General features: G+C 39.6%; 3 protein-coding genes and 1 long non-coding RNA gene across 5 annotated transcripts in view; 2 read left to right on the top strand and 2 right to left on the bottom strand.

Moving 5' to 3' along the window:
- The first annotated feature begins 1 nt into the window (after window position 1).
- Window positions 2-7,084, top strand: LOC111331746 (gamma-secretase subunit Aph-1). The gene is made up of 6 exons (XM_022936920.2): window positions 2-232; window positions 1,987-2,130; window positions 2,899-2,969; window positions 3,371-3,493; window positions 4,818-4,945; window positions 5,886-7,084. The coding sequence occupies exons 1-6, from the start codon at window positions 120-122 to the stop codon at window positions 6,042-6,044; spliced, it is 738 nt and encodes a 245-aa protein (XP_022792655.1). The 5' UTR covers window positions 2-119; the 3' UTR covers window positions 6,045-7,084.
- A 4,466-nt stretch (window positions 7,085-11,550) lies between these two features.
- On the bottom strand, window positions 11,551-12,477 carry LOC111331751 (uncharacterized). The gene has a single exon (XM_022936924.2). The coding sequence runs from the start codon at window positions 12,475-12,477 to the stop codon at window positions 11,551-11,553; it is 927 nt and encodes a 308-aa protein (XP_022792659.2).
- Window positions 12,478-13,769: 1,292 nt separating this feature from the next.
- LOC111331752 (NLR family CARD domain-containing protein 4) lies at window positions 13,770-18,001 on the top strand. The gene is given in 3 exon segments (XM_088753044.1): window positions 13,770-13,789; window positions 14,638-16,930; window positions 17,244-18,001. Coding segments are annotated over 3 exon segments (2,799 nt in total). The 3' UTR covers window positions 17,730-18,001.
- A 115-nt stretch (window positions 18,002-18,116) lies between these two features.
- The window catches only part of LOC148736193 (uncharacterized), a 12,461-nt gene continuing 10,002 nt past the window's right edge, over window positions 18,117-20,575 (bottom strand). Inside the window, exons 3-4 of one of the 2 annotated variants that reach the window (XR_015999220.1) lie at window positions 20,132-20,251; window positions 18,117-18,612 (exon numbers count right to left, since the gene is read on the bottom strand). This is a non-coding gene — a long non-coding RNA (uncharacterized LOC148736193). Of the gene's footprint in view, window positions 18,613-20,131 lie in introns of both variants that reach the window. The other variant, XR_015999219.1, reaches the window with a different exon arrangement.

The following is a 20,575-nucleotide window of genomic DNA, read 5'->3' as shown; positions in this document are numbered from 1 at the left end:
TGACGTCATCTGATGTCACTGGCCATTATGGCGGAAAAAGCCAATTAACTTATTTTTCAGAATTATTCCAGAGGAAAATTTAATCTATCTTCGTTTTAGTTCACCTTTTTCTCGTCGACATGACTCTCATGGTTTTTTTCGGATGCGCTTTTATAGCATTTGGACCAGCATTAGCTCTGTTTTCCCTTACTGTAGCCAAAGATGCTCAGCAAGTGATTGTGTTGATTGCAAGGTAAGCCACTTAGGTTATGATCGTGACTTCCTTAAATTTGAGTCATCATTCAGATTGTGAAAGGTAATATTTCACCACTTCACTCTTCTTCATTTTTGACCACGGATATATCTGGAATCAATAGTAAAAAAGATTTCCTAAAGTTTGAATCACTTTGCAAAAACGAAATGGACAGACATGTAAAACTTTAGCTAAAAATATTGATGACAAATATTGAAAATCAAATGATAAGAAATTATGCTTCTGAAAAAGTAGATTTAAGAAAGTCTAAAATAGTATGATTCCTCTTTTCAATGACGGTGTGGAGTCTTATGCTTCCAAGTTCTGAGCAACTGTGGAAATGTACTTCTTTGTGCACAACATGTTCAATTGCATTCTCTGTCATTCTTCACGAGTTGTTTGATCATTGGTTAGGTTTAAACCATGTTGTACTAGACAGACCTGTCAATTCTTGATCAAGGAAATCTGGAGACTTGAAAAAATCCTGCAGATTTCATTTAAATTTGAACAATTGCCTGGCAAGATTTCCGTATAACCCCATACTACTTCATTGTGCATTCAGTTCTTGGATAGAGGAAAGCAGAGGCAAAAGAACAGACTTTGTTTGGGATTACGGCTTTGTTTTTGATTGGTATGGGGTTATACGGAAATCTTTCCTAATTCTATTTTTTCTTCCCAAATCAAGATCATGAAATTCTTGGAAAAAACTGTCCAAGAGTTTCCATGCTTAGTTTGTGTTGCTTGTTGTAAGAAATTGCAGCTTTGTTCCCCATCCTCCTCCCCTACTTTAGTGTAAGCAGATACCTGCTCCAAAGTATATTAAAAATTCTGATGTGCAGGGTAAATGCCCCTCATTGATGCTTCATCACAGTTGTTTTTTGTTTTTGTTTTGTGGGCTGGAAAAATGAAAAAAAGTTATTTGTTTCTCAAAGTTTCCCACTGTCTCACTTAATGCTTTAACCCTTAAGAGTGACCAGCATCTGATTTCTCCTTACAATATCACCCCTGAATCAAACATTAAGGTCATGAGAATAAAGGAAATGATCACAAACCAGAAAAAGGTCTTGATTGGCAAACAGCTTCTCCTTGTCAGTACCCTAAAAAATGTGTGGAGAATATGCACGCTGATGTTAGGGACTGCATGCTAAGGGTTAAAACTATATACTGTAAAAAACCTGTGGATAAGGTGCACCTGTAGATAAGCCACACACTGAATTTAACAGCTCCAATTTTGGAAAAAAAAGTTTTTTTGAAAGAAATCAAAAGAAATCCAAAGTCGAGTCTTGATATGCCTTCTTCATTCACTGTTCATCAAACATAAACTCACTATTCACATTGGGACAGAAAATACTTCAAAGTCTTACCCACAATATTAGCACTTACCAGTAAATATAATGAATCATTTCTACCAACTTTGACATATGGTTTCAAGAATTTTTTCTGGTATTTGATGACGGGAATTTCTTCATTCAACACAGTTTTTCCATAGATTTTAGCATTACAACAAGAATGTGAGCAGAAGATTCGAGGCTTACTAAACAGGCATCAGATCAGACATGAAAATTAAAATTGTTATTGACATTCATGACACCTTTTTCAAATGTTCCTGCAGATAAGCCACACCCCCAATTTCTACTGACAAGTTTTGGAAAAGAGGTGCAGCTTATCTGCGGGTTTTAACTGTATCATCTATAACAGGTACCTTAGTGAATAAAAGTACAATTTATTTGGTAAATAAATCTTGTTTTTTTCAGTGCTTTCTTCTGGTTGCTGTCGCTACTATTGTCATCAATCTGGTGGACTGTTGTGTCACCTTTGAAAAAGCACCTAGCATTTGGAATTGCATTTTCAGTCATCTTTCAAGAACTCTTTAGACTGGCTTTCTACAAACTGATGAGGTAATATTCTCAAAATTGGAGAAATAAGTGGAATCTTGGCAGCTAGAGGTTAACCTTTTTTTAATGCTATTTTGGACATGGTTAAACTACAGTGTATCATGATTAAACCATAAATATGCAAACCCAAAAAATCTTCAAGCTCTGTTCGGTAATTCTCCTTTGATTTTGTTATAAATATTTCTATATATTTATCAGTGCAGAGTTAGTTACTTTAATAAATCAAGAGCGGTTTAGCTTGGTCTGTACGCTCATCAACAACACGAGGCTTTGACTCATGAGGCACAGCCATAACACAACATCCTCATCAAATAAATGATTCTATCAGTGATAGAGACATTGCATGACAGAGTGATGCAAGTAGTGTTGTCTGAAGTCTTATTTTAAGTGACATTACTGTCATTTGTGGTAAAAATTGATTATTTGTAATGGTGCCCATAATTGAACTTAGTAGGGTAGAATTTGATCTGAAATAGTAAGCATACTTTCAAATTCAAACAAGTGCACAGGGCTAGTTCAATTTGAGATCACAAGTATGATTTCAGACCCCATTCACTGAAATACCAATTGTATCTGATAAGTTGGTTGTCCTGTGCAATGTATTGTCATGTCATCTTGTGGATCACATGCTGTGTAAAAGTACCCAAAAAAACTCTTAAAATTGAAGCATGTAGACTTGTATTTTCTTATACTCATAATAGTATCTGTGTAATGTTGCTAAATTGGGTTTTAACATGAAATGACCAATATATGACTTTCTCTATTATTAAGGAAAGCAGATGAAGGTCTCCTTTCAATGATCAACAACCAGACACCACTAAGGAAACACAGGATAGCATATGGTTAGATTCTTTATTTTGATAGCAATGTTAACCCTCGACACCAACTTCAGCATCAGTTTACATATTCTCCATAATGTTCTTTATACATTTTCTAAGGTGCTTAGAAGGAGAATTTGTTAAAAAATCTGACGCTTGTTAAGTTGATGATCATTTCATTACTCTCTTGATTTCAATGTATGATTCAGGGGTGATGAAAGGTGCTAGTCTCTCCTAAGATCAACAGGTTTAATAAGAAGTCTCTCAAGAAGAAAATCATTAAGTTAGAGAAATATAATATAATTTTTAGCCTGAGTGTAACTTATAGATTTTGTCTCAGAAAATGCAGCACATTTTTATTATGTCACATTCTTTGAATGATAATAGAGAGGAAAAAAAAAAGGCTTTTTTTTCTACTTTTGCAGTTTCTGGTCTAGGCTATGGTATTATAAGTGGACTCTTTGCCATGGTGAATGTATTAGCAGACATAACTGGCCCAGGGTCCTTAGGATTAAATGGTGATCCTCAAAACTTCCTTATTGTGTCAGGTAAGTTGCACTCGATAGCGATGTTTGTGGCATGCATATAACATTGAATGTCTATTAGTTAACAAAAGACACAGCCAAAAAGTTCACTGTCTTTTAATTGCCTCATGGACGGAAATTAAATCCAGTAAGAAGTGTGTCTTTTTCATTCAGGTAAAAGTTTCACAGTTCCTGGTCTTAAATAGAGTGTTTTGGGAACAGTACTGTTAGAAGTTTTCAGAAAGATAGGCATAAATTCTGAGTGTGACCTTCAGTCTAGAAATTTGGAAATTCTTGAAATTTCTTGTTAGGTTTGAATTGTCAACTAGTAGCAAAATATCATCCTTTGCCAAGTTGAATTAAATTGCTGGTCTCAGTACTGTTTCATTCGGTTATATTGATGCTTGAAAAATAAAGCAAATGAAATAGAAAAATTAGTCAGAGGTTATGACTGCATTTCAGACATGTACAAACTTTATATGATGTGGTTTGAAAATAATCTGTTAAACTAGAAGATTGCCTTAAGAAGAGGCATGTTAAGTACATTTTGCTCATGTTTAGTTTAGGACATATCCTGTAATGGGGGCCCAGTTTTCTACGTACACTGTAGATTGTTTCAATAACGTAATGGTATTTTCAGGATGTTGTATCAAAACAGGTGGTTTCCTCTTTATTCTTGACCTGGCCAGATCATTTTAAGCCTAAAAATAGGTATAAACCCACAGCTGAAAGGGAAAAAATACATGCCATAAATAATTTTAAATTGCTAAAAACCCTGCTGTTGTTTTTGATGAGAACATCATTGGTAATTGTAACATTATTATAGCACTGAACATGACTTTCTACTTAAACAGTTATTCCACAGGCATGCTTTGGAGATGAGATGATAGATAGCCAACGAGGCCCCTAAATTCATACTCTCCGATGAAGGGCTAAAACTTGAAATGTCAGCTTTTATAATCGTAACGGTGGCCAATTTACCATTTCAACTTTGTTGATATATTCAAATTATAAGGCCCCCAAAGGTAGAGTTGGCTATAATCATCTCATACCCAACAAACGCAAGTGGAATAATTGTTTTACTAAAAATGCCCAAAATAATAAGTAAATTTTCCCGCTTTTATTTTGTAAGAATAAACAGAATGGTACAATGAACAAAAAACACTTTTGGCTTAAATGATCTTCATGCATGGGCATGGTACAATGGCTCAAAACTCATGATGGCTTAGCCAGTGAAACTTGTGAATTGTGTTTTCCAATGATCCAGTTTTTAATATCAATTTTAACATCTTAAATAGACTTGTTAAAATAATAAAAACAAATTACAAACTTTTCTCTTTTTTTGCAGCTTTCTTGACATCCTGTTTTGTTTTGCTGAATACATTTTGGGGAGTGATATGGTTCAATGCCTGGGACCACAAGAAGTGGATCAATATTGTCCTTGTCGTGGCTAGTCACCTTTTTGTATCACTTATTGTACGTGATTTGGCTCTATATTGTAATGACAATAACAATAGCAATAATTCAATGATCTCAATTGAATCACGGTCGAAAAACAGATGAATTTATATATCCTTGTAGCTTAATCACAATTACTGATCAATCAAAAAAAATTGAAGGCTGCAATTGATCAGGGCCCAGTTTTTTTAAAGGGCAGATAACATTATCCAACAGGAAAAATGCTATCAAGGCAATTAAGGGATGCAAAATATACTGCCCCATCCACCAGAGAGATTTTTATCCAGTGGATAGTATTGTCTGCCCTTCAAATAACCTAAACCAGATTTTGGCAAGGCTTGAACCTTACCCTTCCATTTATTGTGCTTAATATTACTAAGTGAGTCACAGAGCCAATTGTTGAAAGGGTGTGGAAATGTTTGTAAGATCTTTTTCCCTATCAAATTTATTTTGTCTTTAGTTAATAGTTTGGCAAGTTGTCAACCACTTTTCTTGAAACTAATAGTGTCATCATAAGGTGTTCTTTGTTATATCAGTCGGGAGTAGAAAGTCTGTTTCAATCATAGAAAAAATCTCTTGGCTATGTTTGAGGAATTTGATGTCTTCTGTTGTTGTTGTTGTGTTTTTTAGCTTGATAAACTTTTACAAATCTTTTCTGTAGGGCAGTTGATTGCTTTATTTCTAATTTATTTTATGGTAAAAAATGTTGATTATTTTTTGAACACATGAAGAAGTTTGATAATCTTGAATCCCTTGTTAAATCATGTTGAAATTATTTTTAACATACTCTCTCTCTTTTGAATTTTTTAAAAAAAAAAATCAATGCCAGCAACTCTGCAACTGTTATCACAACTATAGTTGAGTTATTTTCAGAAATTTCTCTTTGGAAGTCTGCCCATTTTTGCTGCTAGGTCTGTCACAGTTGTTGACTTACTGTTAGTTTTGTTTTTCTTGACAGACACTTCTGAATGCTCAACCTCAACCCCATTATGTTGTGTCACTTGTGTGTGCATACATCACCATGGTAATTATGGGAGCATTGGCATTCAAGACTGCTGGAGGAAGCCTCTTTAATATTTACAGACTCACTTCACGGCAGACACACTGTGATTACTAATGTAAATCCAAACCTGACCAATGTAAACTGTGTATAATATAACTGACCTCATAAAATGTTCAGTAGGTTCAGTCATCCAGGAAGTGTAAACAGTTGAAGAGACAACACAGTGTAAAGCCTAGAGAGCACATGGTTCTTGATAGTCTTAAATACATGGTATCCTATACTCAGGGTTTTCAAATTGGAAAAAGTAGCAGGAGGAAATTGTAAAGTAGCCGCAGCACTATCTCTTTCCAATAACAGCAACCTTGTGGGGTGGGGTGGGGTGGGGTGGGGTGTTGGAATACAGAAAGCACCTGTCGTAAATGCTCGAAGTGGCCAATGACATGCACTGGGCGCTGGCTAAATTTGAAAACCTTGTATACTGCTTAGACTTTGCCTAGGTAATTTTTTTTTCTAGACTTCTTTAACCCTTTTGCTCCCTGACATCAGTATCCATATTCTCCTTAATCTTCTCCATATGCCTCTTTCAGTGCTGACAAGGAGAATTTGTCTAATGATCAAAGCTTCTTAGGTTCTCGTGATCTTAAAGAATGATTCAGCTGCGTTAACATGCTGGCCACTCTTGGGGTTTAAAGGTTTGAAAGCTTAAAAGGATTGTGTGGGTAGTTGAACAAGAGCTGGAGCAGGTGAAGCAGAAAGCATTTGCTTTCTTTTAACTTTTGTTCCCAGTCTAGCCTACTAACCAACTTGTAGCTGTTCCTTCCCCTCCCCTCTCTGAGGAGAAACAGAAGGGAGAAAGAGTTCCCTCCTATTGTTTCTCCACAGGTGAGGAGGGTATGGCCACATGCAGGCTATCCTCATTCATGCTTTTTTGCTTAGTTGGCCTGCAGTTGTCTGTTAACAATACACAATTTCCATCAGAAGGTAGTAAACTGTGCATGGACAGATGATCCATTTAGAATCCATTACTATTCTGACTGGAATGCAAATACCCCTTTTCTTGGATGATATTGTCAGATGATGTGACCTTCATGTATTTTGCTTAGATCTGAGGCTTATTTCAAATTAAAGTTATTGAAAAGTTGAGAAAAGAGTAATATACAGCTGTGAAGATTATATGTGTTTATTGGTATTCACAAAGTGGTTTACCTCAAGATTTTTCATCTGATCACATTTCTTGCTATTGTATAATGAAGTCTTAGATGGACTTCTTAAGTTTACCCTAAATGTCTGGACCATTCAGGAGAATTTAAGTTTTGAACTGCTTTTCCTAAGTTCTGATTGGTAATTCTTCCCTCTAGAGGTGATACATTTCTAAGAAAATCAGTTTTGAGAATTCAATGCATGATCATAATGATCAGGTTATATATACTCTTTCATCTTAATCAGTTTGCTGCGTCTCGTGAGTTCAGATTGGCTACCCCACAGGCGGCCCAAGCTCTCTTTGAGAACCACACAGGGAACACAATTTGCATATCGATTTATAAGGATTTGTAGGGGATTTTCTACAAGATAGCCATAGAGATAGTTAAAAGAGAAAATATTAAGTAAAAATGGCTTACCTTATTCCATACGTGTGTTGCTTGCTCCTGGTGTCGTTATTTTACCGATTTCACTTGATTTAAGCGGTTTTTATTAATCCTGGTTTTCTACTAGTAGAAATTAATATGCAAGCTGTGTTCCCTGTGTGGTTCTCAAAGAGAGCTTGGGCCTCCTGTGCCTTCCTCAGAAGAATGCTCCTTTATGTGAAAGATATAGAAATCTCCACTAATAATAAATTCAACTATACTAACGACAAAGTCTCTTCTTCTAAAGTACGCAAACAGAAACTTAAATGTTCAATCTGTACGTAGTTCCAAAGAGAGAATCAGTGTTCATATTCCCCAGAGAAAATTAACAACATAGTCTCTTAATCTCTCTGGCAATCTTCTTGTCCTCTGGGGTCGTTTCAACATTGTCCTGCGGATCAGAGCATTCCCCCTTATCCAACAGCCCGGCAGTCGATTCTGGTATGGTTGGTTGATAAGGTGATGGAATAGGGTCGAATTCTTGCCGGAGTGTGGGGTGTGTATGAGGCACGATCCTCGCAGTAGATAGCGCTATTTAAGAAATAGCGAAAATCAGACCTGAAAAAAATCAGGCCTGTACGGGACTCGAACCACTGACCTCTGCGATACTAGTGCAGCGCTCTACTAATTGAGCTAACAAGCCAACTGAGAGCAGGCCGTTAAGTTGATTCGTAATGAACCCGTGAAAGTGATAAATGAGATAGAATAAATATATGAAAATCATATATTTTGAACTGCGGTATTTGATACGTATGAGGCACGATCCTCGCAGTAGATAGCGCTATTTAAGCAATAGCGAAGATCAGACCTGAAAAAAATCAGGCCTGTACGGGACTCGAACCACTGACCTCTGCGATACTAGTGCAGCGCTCTACCAATTGAGCTAACAAACCAACTGAGAGCAGGCCGTTAAGTTGATTCGTAATGAACCCATGAAAGTGATAAATGAGATAGAATAAATATATGAAAATTTATCACTTTCACGGGTTCATTACGAATCAACTTTACGGCCTGCTCTCAGTTGGCTTGTTAGCTCAATTGGTAGAGCGCTGCACTAGTATCGCAGAGGTCAGTGGTTCGAGTCCCGTACAGGCCTGATTTTTTTCAGGTCTGATTTTCGCTATTGCTTAAATAGTGCTATCTACTGCGAGGATCGTGCCTCATACGTATCAAATACCGCAGTTCAAAATATATGATTTTCATATATTTATTCTATCTCAGTGTGGGGTGTGTTGACACAGAGTCTGGCCCTGGTTGGGGTGGGGAATCTTCCTTTCTTGTGTATTGCTTCACGTGACTTGTGTTTCAGGAGTGCTGGTTCCCTGCTGGAATTTCTACTGCGAGGCTGTTTCCTGTCTTGCTAACAACCTTGCAGGGATTTGGGTTAAATGCTGTGCTGAGTTTATTAGTCTTGGCTTGTTGGACAAGAACTTCATCACCCAGTTCAATGTTGGAGGGACTGGCTCTGCGGTGTATGTCTGCATAAGCTTTACTCCTAGCTTTCTGTTCAGCATCACGATCATGTACTTCATGATCATAGGCATGGTCGGTGCTCAAATCAGGGATCTTCCCCTTGACTTTTCGGTTAAACAGTAGCTCAGCAAGACTCCTTCCAGTCGCATTATGGGGTATGCTTCTGTAGGCAATGAGATACTTCCTTAATTCTGCTCTCCATGGTTTGTTCTCTGCCTGAGCGATTTGTAGTCGTTTCAATAGTGACCGATTCTGTCTCTCGACTTCTCGGTTGGCTTGGGCCAACTTGGCAGTAACTTTCTGGTGTATAATACCATGCAGTTCACAATATTCTCTAAATTCGTTCGACTTAAATTGTGGTCCATTGTCTGACTTTATGGTATTTGGTAGTCCATGTCTGCAGAAGGTATCAGCCAGATGGTCTATAATCTTTTCAGTGGTAGTGGACTGCATAACCTCGACTTCGTAGAATCGGCTGTAGTAATCAACAATAACTAATAGTGAATGTCCGGATGGAAGTGGTCCCATTAAATCTACTGCTAAGTCTTGCCAAGGTCCATCAGGTAATGATTGGGATCGAATAGGTTCTGGCGGATCTGGCCGTGCCACCAACTGGCACCCATGACATGCTCGACAATGTCTCTCAGCCGCTTTGTCCATCCCTGGCCACCACACCTTGGTTCTGAGGTTCTTTTTGGTGCCAAACACACCCAAGTGGCCCTCGTGAGCACGTGCTAAGGTCCTTGGCTGTAGCTTCCTAGGAATAACAATGCGTGTACCTCTGAGCACGAGCTGACCGATGACACAACTCCCCCGCCACTGCCATATATTGTCTACACTTTTCAAACCGCCCTGTTGCAATAGCTTTCCTCACTTCTTTCAGCTCTTCATCATCAGCAGAGGCCTCTTCTATTTCACGGGTTGTGAGTGCTATTGGTGTTGCACTTACAGCAACAAACCTAACGTATTCTTCAGTATACTGCTGGTGGTTGTCAGGTTCAACCCTCTTGTGAAGTAGGCGCGACAATGGACCAGCAATGTTTTCGCGCCCAGGCCTGTGCGTCACACTGAAATCACACGGCTGTAATCTGAGAACCCATCGCTCTATCTGCGCACATGGTCTTGACCGTGGACCATATATGACCTGTAAAGGTTTGTAGTCGGTCTCTACCACAAACTTCATCCCATACACGTAGGCATGGAATCTCTTCCACTCCCACACTACACCGAGTGCCTCCTTCTCTGTCTGGGAATATCTCTGCTCACAGCCAGTCAAACTACGACTCGCATAACATACCGGTGTCCATGTATTGTCCTGTTCCTGTACGAGGACAGCGCCCAGCCCAACTGGACCAGCGCCCGTGATTATCTTGGTGGGTGCATTCTTATCGAAATATGCCAATGAACAAGCCTCTGCCATCTTTTGTTTGAGGCATTCAAAGGATTTCTTCTGTTCTGGTCCAAATTTGAAGGGTATCTCTTTCCTTGTCAATCTTCGCAGTGGTTCGGATAAAGTAGCAAAGTGAGGTATGAGCCGGCTACTGTAGTTGGCTAAACCCAGAAAGCTACGTACATCTGATGCACTCTTTGGTTCTTCCACCTCTAGTACTGCTTTAACACGATCTGCTGTAGGACCAATGCCTTTCTCTGAAAGCAGCAAACCCATGAACACCAGCTTGTCCGTATTAAACAAAGATTTCTCAGCGTTTAAAGTGAGACCGCACTCTTGCAGACGCTCTATAGTTTGGTGGAGTCGCCTGTTGTGTGTTTATGTGTCAGGACCATGCACAACAATCTCATCCGAAATGTTTTCGACACCTTCAATACCTGCCAGGGCTGAAGCAATTTCGTGCTGATATTGTTCACTGGCAGAACAGACACCAAAGAGCAGGCGTTTATATCGAAACAAATCATCGGGTGTAACAAAGGATTTTTTTTCCCTGGATTCTGGGCTCATCTCCAACTGATGGTAACCCCATTTCAGATCTAATTTACTAAAGACCTTAGAACCATTCATGGTGTGTAAAACCTCGTCAACTGTGGGAATTGGATGTCGTCTTCGCATGATTCCTTGGTTTGCTTGTCTCATGTCCACACATAGGCGGATTTCCCCGTTGTTTTTGGGGACGATTACCACAGGGTTGACCCAGGGGGCTGGACCCTCCACTGGTTCGATTATTCCCATGTCCAGCAGTTCTTTGGTCTTATCTCGGATCTTCCCTCTCAGATTGAATGGATCATCCCTCTCAGATTGAATGGATCAATGTAAAACCTATTGCACAGCCTGAGGCTGTGCAATAGGTTTTACAGTGCGGTCTATGTCTAGGGATATCTATTTGTTTTTCAATTTTCCGACACCCTCAAAGACCTCTGAGTACTGCTGTTTTAAACTGTCAACTTTGCTTGTTACCATAGCAATGTTAGTGCCAATTTTTAAAACTCCCAGTTCTGTGGCCGTTATCTTTCCAAGCAGTGACATCCCTCTACCTTTGATTACCAGGACTTCAGCTTTGGTGGATCTATCACAAACACTCATTGTGCACTTGAAAACTACCCTTAACTGGTATTGGCTGACTGGACGCATATGGGTACAGTTTCTTGTCTGGGATGGTGGCTTGTGAATCACACTTCATTCCCTTCACCTTCAGCTGTTCCCATGTCCTCTCGTCAATAATGTTACTGTTTGCCCCAGAGTCTTTTAACATCTTAAGGTCTACTCCTCCTACTTGTACGGTGAGCATTTCTAAGTGTTCTCCTTCTGTAATACTGAATGCGTAGTCATACTGAGGCCCATGGTCATTGTCATCAGGTTCCCTCCCCACCCGACGAGCATATGACTTTGTCTTGCAAACCTTTTCAAAGTGATCTTTCCTGCGACACTTCCTACATGTTTTGCCTCTTGCTGGGCACTGGGGATCACGACCGAAATGTCCCAATAAACCACATCTATAACATATCTTATCTCTCCCTTGGAATCGCCCTTGTGTGCTAGTATTCGGATTGTTACTTCTCTCATTGATTTTATTGATAGTTTCTGATTCGTCCCCCTTTACAGAAAGGGCAGCCAGTTGGGTTTCTATCTTTTCGCATTGTGCGGCAACCTCTAGGGTGCGCGTTAAGTTCAGTCCGTGGCCTTCTTCAAGTAATTTTCGTTTGATGTAAGTGGAAGTGCATTTATTCAAAACTGCATCTCTTATCTGGTTGTCGTTGTCAGTGCCAAAATCACAATCTTTAGCTGCTTTTTTTAAGCGAGTGACAAACTGCTGAACTGTCTCACCTGGGTTTTGCGTGATCCGATGAAAGGTCTGGCGGGTGAATGTTGAATTTACCTGCGGCACGAAATAGGCGTTGAGAGCTGCGACAGCACTGGCGTAGTTTGTAGCATCCCCGGTTCCAGTTAAGGTGGTAAATATCTCTTGTACATCAGGCCCAGCCAGGTGGAATAGCATTGCTCTTCGCCTCTGTTTGGTTGCTGCTGTGGTTCCTTAGCTTATAATAAGCCCTTTCCCGTCCGCGGACAGTTCAAATGAAGTTAACCACCTCTTCCATCGAGGGCCAGTCGTCGCCGGATCAGAGAAACAATCGAACTTCGGTAATATGTTCTGTTCCATTCTTTTTTGTCCTCGTCGCCAATGTAATGATCCCAAGGGCAATAAAGTATCCAAACAAACAGATTTAACTCAACTAGTTTCATTGCAAACGTAACATTGCCGCCGCTATCAAAAGCACATGGTTTTCTCCTCTCCCAGCATACTTAGCGTCCTAATACATTACAGTAACTTTAATTTTGGACAATGTCGGCAGCGAAGTCGCCAAAAGCGGCAGAAAACAACACAGTCAAAACAAAATAAAGAATTAGACGACCTTCTTAGGTTACTGTGTGCAACAAACACGGTAGCTTTCTTTCTCGACTCTCGAAATAAACAAGTCATGATTTCTTGATTCTTATTAGAGCAAAATCTTTTTGCTAGGGCGACCCTAAAACTAGGAACGACGGAATGACGGAATATGACCCCAAATCCTAAAACCCGGAACAGATGTAGCAGGACATGTTGCACGAAGTTTGTACAAAACACTCAAGCACTTGGCTCAATCATCCCCCAAGACGATAACGCACGTGACTAAAACTAAGTGTTGATTTTTTTTTTCCTTTACTAAGTGTTATGAATAATTGTGAATCATTAAACATGAAAGGTAGCTGCGTTGTAAACCTGTTTATTTATCTTTTGCCATGAATTTTAGTCGCGGCATAAGAAGTCGCACAGCATGTGAAAACGAACTTGACCTGCCACTTTGCAATAAACAATTGGAACATACATTTCGTGGTCACGTCTGCATGTTTTTGATGAAACATATGCTTGTAAGCGTGAGAAAATCACGGGAACTTTTCCACGCTTCTCAAAATAGAACGACGTTCAGCCACAGCTCCAAACTTACACTAGCGTAAGAGCAAGCCCTAGCTGCGAGCCCTTTAATAAGAGCTTTTCTTCGTCCGCGATAATCCATAACCAAATTACTTGACATACAAAGTTGAGGCATGGGCCTAGCAAGCCTTGGAATCATGTCAAGATAGCGGTAAGGGTAAGCAAATCGTTTTAAAAAGGTGCAGAGACCATCAATGCCATCTACTGTCAATCCATTATAGCATGTAAATTCCTCTGGGAGATTCAAGACTTCCTTTAAGTTATACGCGTCATTCTTGTAAAAGTGAAATTCAGCTTGGCATTCATCGTCAGACATCATGTCGAGTTCAAAAGCTTCGTAATTCCAGTAGGGAAAGTCAGGGCTTTTTGCAGTGCTGATGTTGTAGAGCAAAACAAATTCTTCATCATTTATGACACTTGAATAGTACGCATAAAGAAGGGAGATCCTGGTCTCCCTTCACTTTGGCATAATTTCTTATTACAAAAGAAAAAAGGCTAAGAAACTTTCCACGTACTGTGCTTGCTCGTGTGGCTGCGAAGTTTGGTGAGCTGATCTCAAACTGGCGCAATGTGAAGTTTTCCCGCCATTAGGATTCGCCGCGTCGTCGTGATCGGAATCCTGAACTTAAACTATTTTACATACAAGCGTCAGGCCCGACGCGACCACCAAGACACACCGCGGCGTCTTGTAGAATCACAGCATCGTAAACTCACTATTTATCCGCTTGGACAAATAATTATGTACTTCGGTAGGCCCTAAGTGAAGAAAGGTTTGCAGGGTTACGCGTGTGGGAAGTTATCGTGGCGTGAAAAGACAAAGAATTAACATTTCCGTTGGAAGGCCAATTTTTAAAAACGCCAGAGAGTTGAAGATTTGCAATTTGCTGAGGAAAAGTAGAAATCCACTAAACGAATTGGTGACATAACCTCTTTTTGTTCACAAAGTCTGTTTCTTTCGCTGATCTGTGAGCCGTGCATTTCATAGGAGGAGGGTGGTGTTTTGGACACCTTGTCAAAAAATAATTCTTGAAACTCTTCTGGACGGCTTCCTTCTGCCAACTTCCTTTTGTCTTTTAACGCCATGAGAAATTCCCACGCGATGACCCCATGCAACTTCTCTTCAGCTAGGGTTACTCGAGGTCTAAAATGCATTCGTGGACGAAGAAATATATCTTATTAACCAAGTGCGAGGGCCGTACTGGGAGAATATCGGCCTGAGAAATCTAGGAGCGGAGCGCCTCTCAAGAAGAGGATCCTTGTGCAAGGAGAGACTGGAATTGGAAAAACTAGTTTCGTTAAGAAAATGCTAGTGGATTTGTCAAATCTTGATGAGGCAAATCTGGATGAAGAACAGAAAAATGCGATGAGGAGGTTTGACCTTGTTCTTGCTGTTGCTCTTAAAGAAGTCTCCCAGTGCCAGACTTTCACAGAAGTCTTACGTGGATCTCGCCTTTTTTCGAGTGGCGACGACAAATTCTTTAATGATCTCAACAGTTATATCATTAAGAACCAAGAGAGAGTTCTGCTCGTGTTTGATGGCTACGACGAGTATCGCACTGGAAGCAAAGCAGAAGAACAGTATGGCAGCAGAAGCGACTCGCCAGTTTCCCAAATCTTTCACAGAATTATTCTGAGTGACTGTACTGTCATGGTAACCACTCGAACATCAAGAGCTGACGAGCTACGAGAACCAGCCGACATTCAAGCAGAGGTCACCGGCTTCAATTCATCTGACAGGCACGATTTTATGACGAAAATGTTGAAAAGCGAAACAGAAGCGGACGAGCTGTGGTGGTTCCTTTTGTGGAGGGGAATGGCAGATCTACTGAAGGTTCCGTTACTAAACCTTTTTTTTTGCTTGTTGTGGAGGGAAGAAAAGAACGAGCTGGAGAATGGAACAAAAGGTAAAACTAAGTTGTATCAAGCAATTGTCAGATTCATTTTACAGCACAGTCACAGAAAGCATTCTCCCACCCAGGCCTCTATGACAAAAGAAGAGAGTTACGAAGATATTTTGGCCGAAATTGGAAAAGTAGCTTTGGAAGGCCTACTGAGGGGTGATCTGGTGTTTGAGTATGATAAATTGTCTGCGGCAGTTCGTGGAGAGAGAAGTGTCTTAGCTGGTCTTCTTCAGGTATCTGAGTGCGGACCGAGTGTTGAACCAAAAGGGATGGTGTCATTTATTCACAAGAGCATGCAGGAGTATTTAGCAGCCTGGTTCATCACCAACAGATGTGTGTCTAAGGGAAACCTCGGAGGAATGGAAGAACATGCCGGCACCTTGAAGAAATGTGAAGAGTTGGAGAATGTATTCCTCTTTATTTGTGGTTTGTCTGACGATGGAGCAGTTAAGATTCTTGAACACTTGAAGTCAGTCAGAATGTCTCATCCAGAGCTGGACTATTCGAAGACAATACCTGAAAAAGAGACAAACAAGCCACTGCCTGCCATCTCCTAGGGGCAGTGGAAGTTTATCGGCCTTGTTTACCGTTGCTTTGATGAAGTTCAGTCCAAAGCTAAGCTTTTAGATCTCTGTTTGGATTGCTTTGGACGAGTTGTCCACGTAAACCTTCATTCTATAGAATTTTTGCGAGAGTGGGAGGTCGATATTCAGTTGATTCATTCAGATGTTGAATTTCATATTTATGTGGCATTTACCGGAGAATTTACGGAAGAGTTTCCAGATGGGATTTTTAAAAAATGTTTATTTTCATCTTTGCTATTTACGGAACAGGTTGAAAACTGTAAAAGGTCGTTCATAGAAGTTTTCGGTTGCGGAGATGTAGTTGTAAAGGTAACTGAGAGTGCTACTCCTATCACGTTAAGAGACTTTATTACGGAGTATTTTGAGGTATCTCAGTGTGGCTGCAGTTTCGAATCCATCCTTGGTCTTCACAATGGACGGTTTCAGTTTTACGTGACAGAGATAACACTGAGTTGTGATCACCATGCTAAACTATTTACTGGACGTACAGCATCTTGTGCTCAATCTCGCTCAAGGGACTGGTCTTCGGAACAATCATGTTTAAAATTCTTAAATGTTTTAGAATGTGATATTCTGAGTAGAGACAAGAGTTTTCAATTGTTTGATAAGTTCTGTGATCTGCTGCAATCTGTACCAAACCCGAACAGGTGCCTGTTAAAAGTTGGTCGTTCAAGAAGAGACGACGAAGATAGATTTGAATTTGAGTATGCAGAGTATCGACTGACAACTACTGAAGCAGAGAAGCTTGCCCGGGCACTTCCGCCATTTACCAGGATCGAAAGAGTTGCACTTAGCGTCAGTAATTGCTCTGCGGCAGCAGCGGAGACACTGGTTACTAGTGTCATTCGCAAAACTGTTAAGGAACTAGACCTGCATGGAATAACTCTGACTTCAGCAGTAGCTGCGGCGCTCAATCGGTCGCTTCCTCAAATGTCGTCATTGGAAGAACTTTATTTAACTGAAATGGATGTTAGCAATTTGCAGGCAGAGGAAGTAAGTGCGCTCTCTGACGAATTACTCCCTATGATGAGTTTTCTCGAGTGTCATTTTATCAGCCTGAGGGGTTGGCCTGCTCCACTCTCCACCATTCCCCATTACGTTGTCAATTTGAAGCTGAAAATCTATGGCATCAACACCGATGAAGACAATTTAGTTGGTTTTTTTGAGAGCCTTAGATTTACTCCTCGCTTGAAAGTTCTGTCGCTGACCTGTACAGGTTGTTCGGAACAAGTTAGCGTAATGATTGAGTCATCATTTGTTGACGAGACACTAACACTAGCAGGAATAAATCTGACTCCAGCTGTAGCTGCGGCGCTCGGTCGGTCGGTCACTCCCCGATATACCGTACTTGAGAACACTTTATTTAACTGGAGAGGATGAGAAGGATGTTGTCAACATGGATGTTGGGTTAATGGAGGCACTGTTTGGTGGATTCGAAAAAGCATCACCTGTACGGGAATTTATATTCAGTGGTTTCAGCGTAAGAGGTTGTCTTGCTCCTTTCACCAAAAGCTTGCGTTTCTTTCCCGATTTGGACGGGTTATCGCTCACAAAGTTAAATTTGGATGAACAAGACTTGAAAGGTCTGCTCGAGAGCTTTGAATTCATCCCTCGTCTTTCGTACCTAGACCTGTCATGCAATCCATTAGGTGACCCAGTGAGATCTATCGTGCCATACGTCATCAATTTGTCCCACCTGCATTTTTTACTCATCCAAGAAACATCTTCTGATGAAGATCTGAATTACGTTACAGACGCAATTCGACATGCAAGACCTGACGTTTTGGTTTAGCAACACAAGTTTACGTTCGAGTCAAAGCTCAACAAAAGCACGACATAGGATTCAAGCTTAAGTGACGCACTGTTCTTTCAGTTGAATCATTGTCAGAACTGAATGCTTTCGAAAGACAAATATACTCTCCGGTGTTACACTTTTGTATTATTCCAGCGGATGAGAATGAACACGAGAAAGCAGCTCTATAAATTTTCTTTATGAGCTTTGAATGGAGCTAATATATATCTAAGAACTTTTTTGCTATGTTTCAAAAACTTTTCAGCTTTATGCATTTGTAATTTGTAATTTACCTACAACAACTACTAAGAACAAACTTAAGAGCTTTTGGAAAGGGAATCAGGGTAACATCTTGACGAAAGGGAGCTGAAAATGAACAATGGTCTGTACTGTTAACCGCAAAGGGAAATTCTGTAATTAATCAATCTTTGATACTTCCTAAGTGTATTTCTGCAAAAAACGGAACAAGTATTCTTTATAATAGCGATCGACGTTCATCTTCGTAAACCTGTCAAATTTCTGGGTGTGAATATAATAAAGGAATTGAAGATTGATATTTGCCATGTTCGATTCTTGCTATTATATTTAGTGTTAATGATTTAATCATATACAGAATTTGGTTTTCAGCCACATCAGAGCTGTGCTTCTGTTTCGTTCGGGGTCTGGCGGTATGATGGCATACAGTCTATATTTCGTTCCCAGTTTTGTCTCTGTCCTTTCCTGTGACTTTTCCCCTTTCTTCGCTTTATACGCGACTTTGGTAATACTACGTCCAAATGAATGCTGCAATTGACCAGCCTTGTACGAGGTCACTCAAGGGGCATGTTGTTTCGCGCGGCCTCGATCTTTGTTGTTGTTTGAGATGCAGAGCTAAACGAGCTTCCTTGACGTAGGGGAATAAAAATAAAAAATACTTTTTACTGCAAGCGGTAATTCTGTAATTAATCAGTCAATTCTTGAAAGCTTTTAAGTTAACAACAGCAACAACAATTTATTGATTTGCAACAATTACAATTTGAGAATTGCCTTCCCACAATTAGTTGAAAACTAGTGAAAGCGGGTAGGTGTAATTAAGTTAGACTTATCACTAGGTACTTAGAAAGATTTCGAATTAGCAGCAGTTCAGATTACACTAAGAAAACAGTAGTTCAAATTACAATGAATAGCAAACTAATTTAATGATAATAACAGGAAATAGAAAGAGACTTCGCTATGCTGGTCGCAGCTAGAGGATTGATGAAGTTTACAAATATTTAATTATTTTAAGTATTGAAGATGGTGTAAGACACAAGGTCTATTGTTTGAAGATATTAATAAGAATTTCATGTATTTGTTTTTTAAATAGATTTCTATGGGCAGATTCTTTCATACTGTCAGGTAAAGCATTCCATAGCTGGACGCCAAAGTGGGAAAAAGAATTCTTAAGTTGTTCAAGACGAGAAGACATGACATAAAATTTGTTGGTAGTTGCTGATCTGGTGTTGTAGGAATGTATATCTGAGACATAGGTAAATAGATTTTGAATACGGGGAGGAGCTAGTTTATTTTGAATATCATTCATTAAACAAGAAATCGATTCGACATAAGAAATTGAACAGGCAGGATATTAAGATTAATAACAAAAGGAATAGCATGTTCACACTTTGGAGAAAAGTTTATTAAACGAATAACCCGCTTCTGAAGGAGAAGCTTCTTCAAAGCTGACTGTGACGCTTGACCCCACGAGCTAATTCCATAAGTGAGGTGGGGGAGAATAAGAGACTGATATAACTTGACAATGACAGAAAGGGGTACAAAGTGTCTCGGTTTAGCTATCATACCAATGTTTTTGCTAATTTTTAAAGCAATGAGATCAATATGAATTTTCCAGTTAAGACTCTTCAATGAATATGCCAAGATATTTTACATAATCCTTGCATTCTAAAGGTGAATATGACATTTTAGTATACACACGCTCAGTGATCTTGGCGTTTCAAGCAATCTGATTGGTTCGCTATCTCGGGCTATTCAACACCTCCGAGCGAGTGGATAGTGTGAAAAAAACAATGGCGGACGTAAATTTAACAAAGACAAGACGAGGCTGTGCCTGATAATACAAAAAAGGCAACTAAGTACATGAAGAGATGAAAGATTTTTAAGGTAAGAGAAGACTCCACAGTGTTAAAAAGTGTTCGGTGTTTTATTTAGCCGACAACTGTCAATAAACTGACATTCGTAACTCTTCACACTGCAACAATTTCTTACAAAACAAGTATATTCTTTGTAGACTGGTTTTCCCAGCAAGACGAATTTACCACAGATGTAGAAGAGATGAATAAGGAGGAATTAAATAAATGCTTGAGGAAATTTTATATGTCTGCAAGAAAACAGGACAGAGGTTATTATAATAAAGCAACTCTTACCTCGGTCAGAGCTGCCATAGATCGGCACTTGCGCAACGAGCCACACAACATACTAATGGTGAATATGACCTTTTATCGATGTCAAAGATATTTATCGTCGGTTGGAAAGATAGCTTCTTTCTATAATTTCGAAATATCACATAATTAGTTTTCTTAGCATTTAGAGTTAATTTGTTTGCTGTCAGCCATTCACAAAGCTTGGTTAGCTCAACGTTTACTTCTAATTCTAGGGATTTAAGGTTTTTCTGCAATACAAGATACTGGTGTCATCAGCAAATAATAAAACTTGAACTTATCTGAACTATTTGTAATATCATTTATATACAACAAAAACAGTAAAGGCCCCAGAACAGAGCCTTGGGGAACGCCGCAATCAGTCAATGCCTTTTCAGAAATGTAGGGGTCAATGTTACTACGTTTGTTGTCTGCGAACGCAAAGTAAGA

Source organism: Stylophora pistillata, chromosome 3, assembly GCF_964205215.1.
Source record: "Stylophora pistillata chromosome 3, jaStyPist1.2, whole genome shotgun sequence".
In the NCBI taxonomy this organism is placed as follows: domain Eukaryota; kingdom Metazoa; phylum Cnidaria; class Anthozoa; order Scleractinia; family Pocilloporidae; genus Stylophora; species Stylophora pistillata.
Note: the sequence above shows the minus strand (reverse complement) of the source record. Positions and strands in the feature narration are given on the sequence as shown.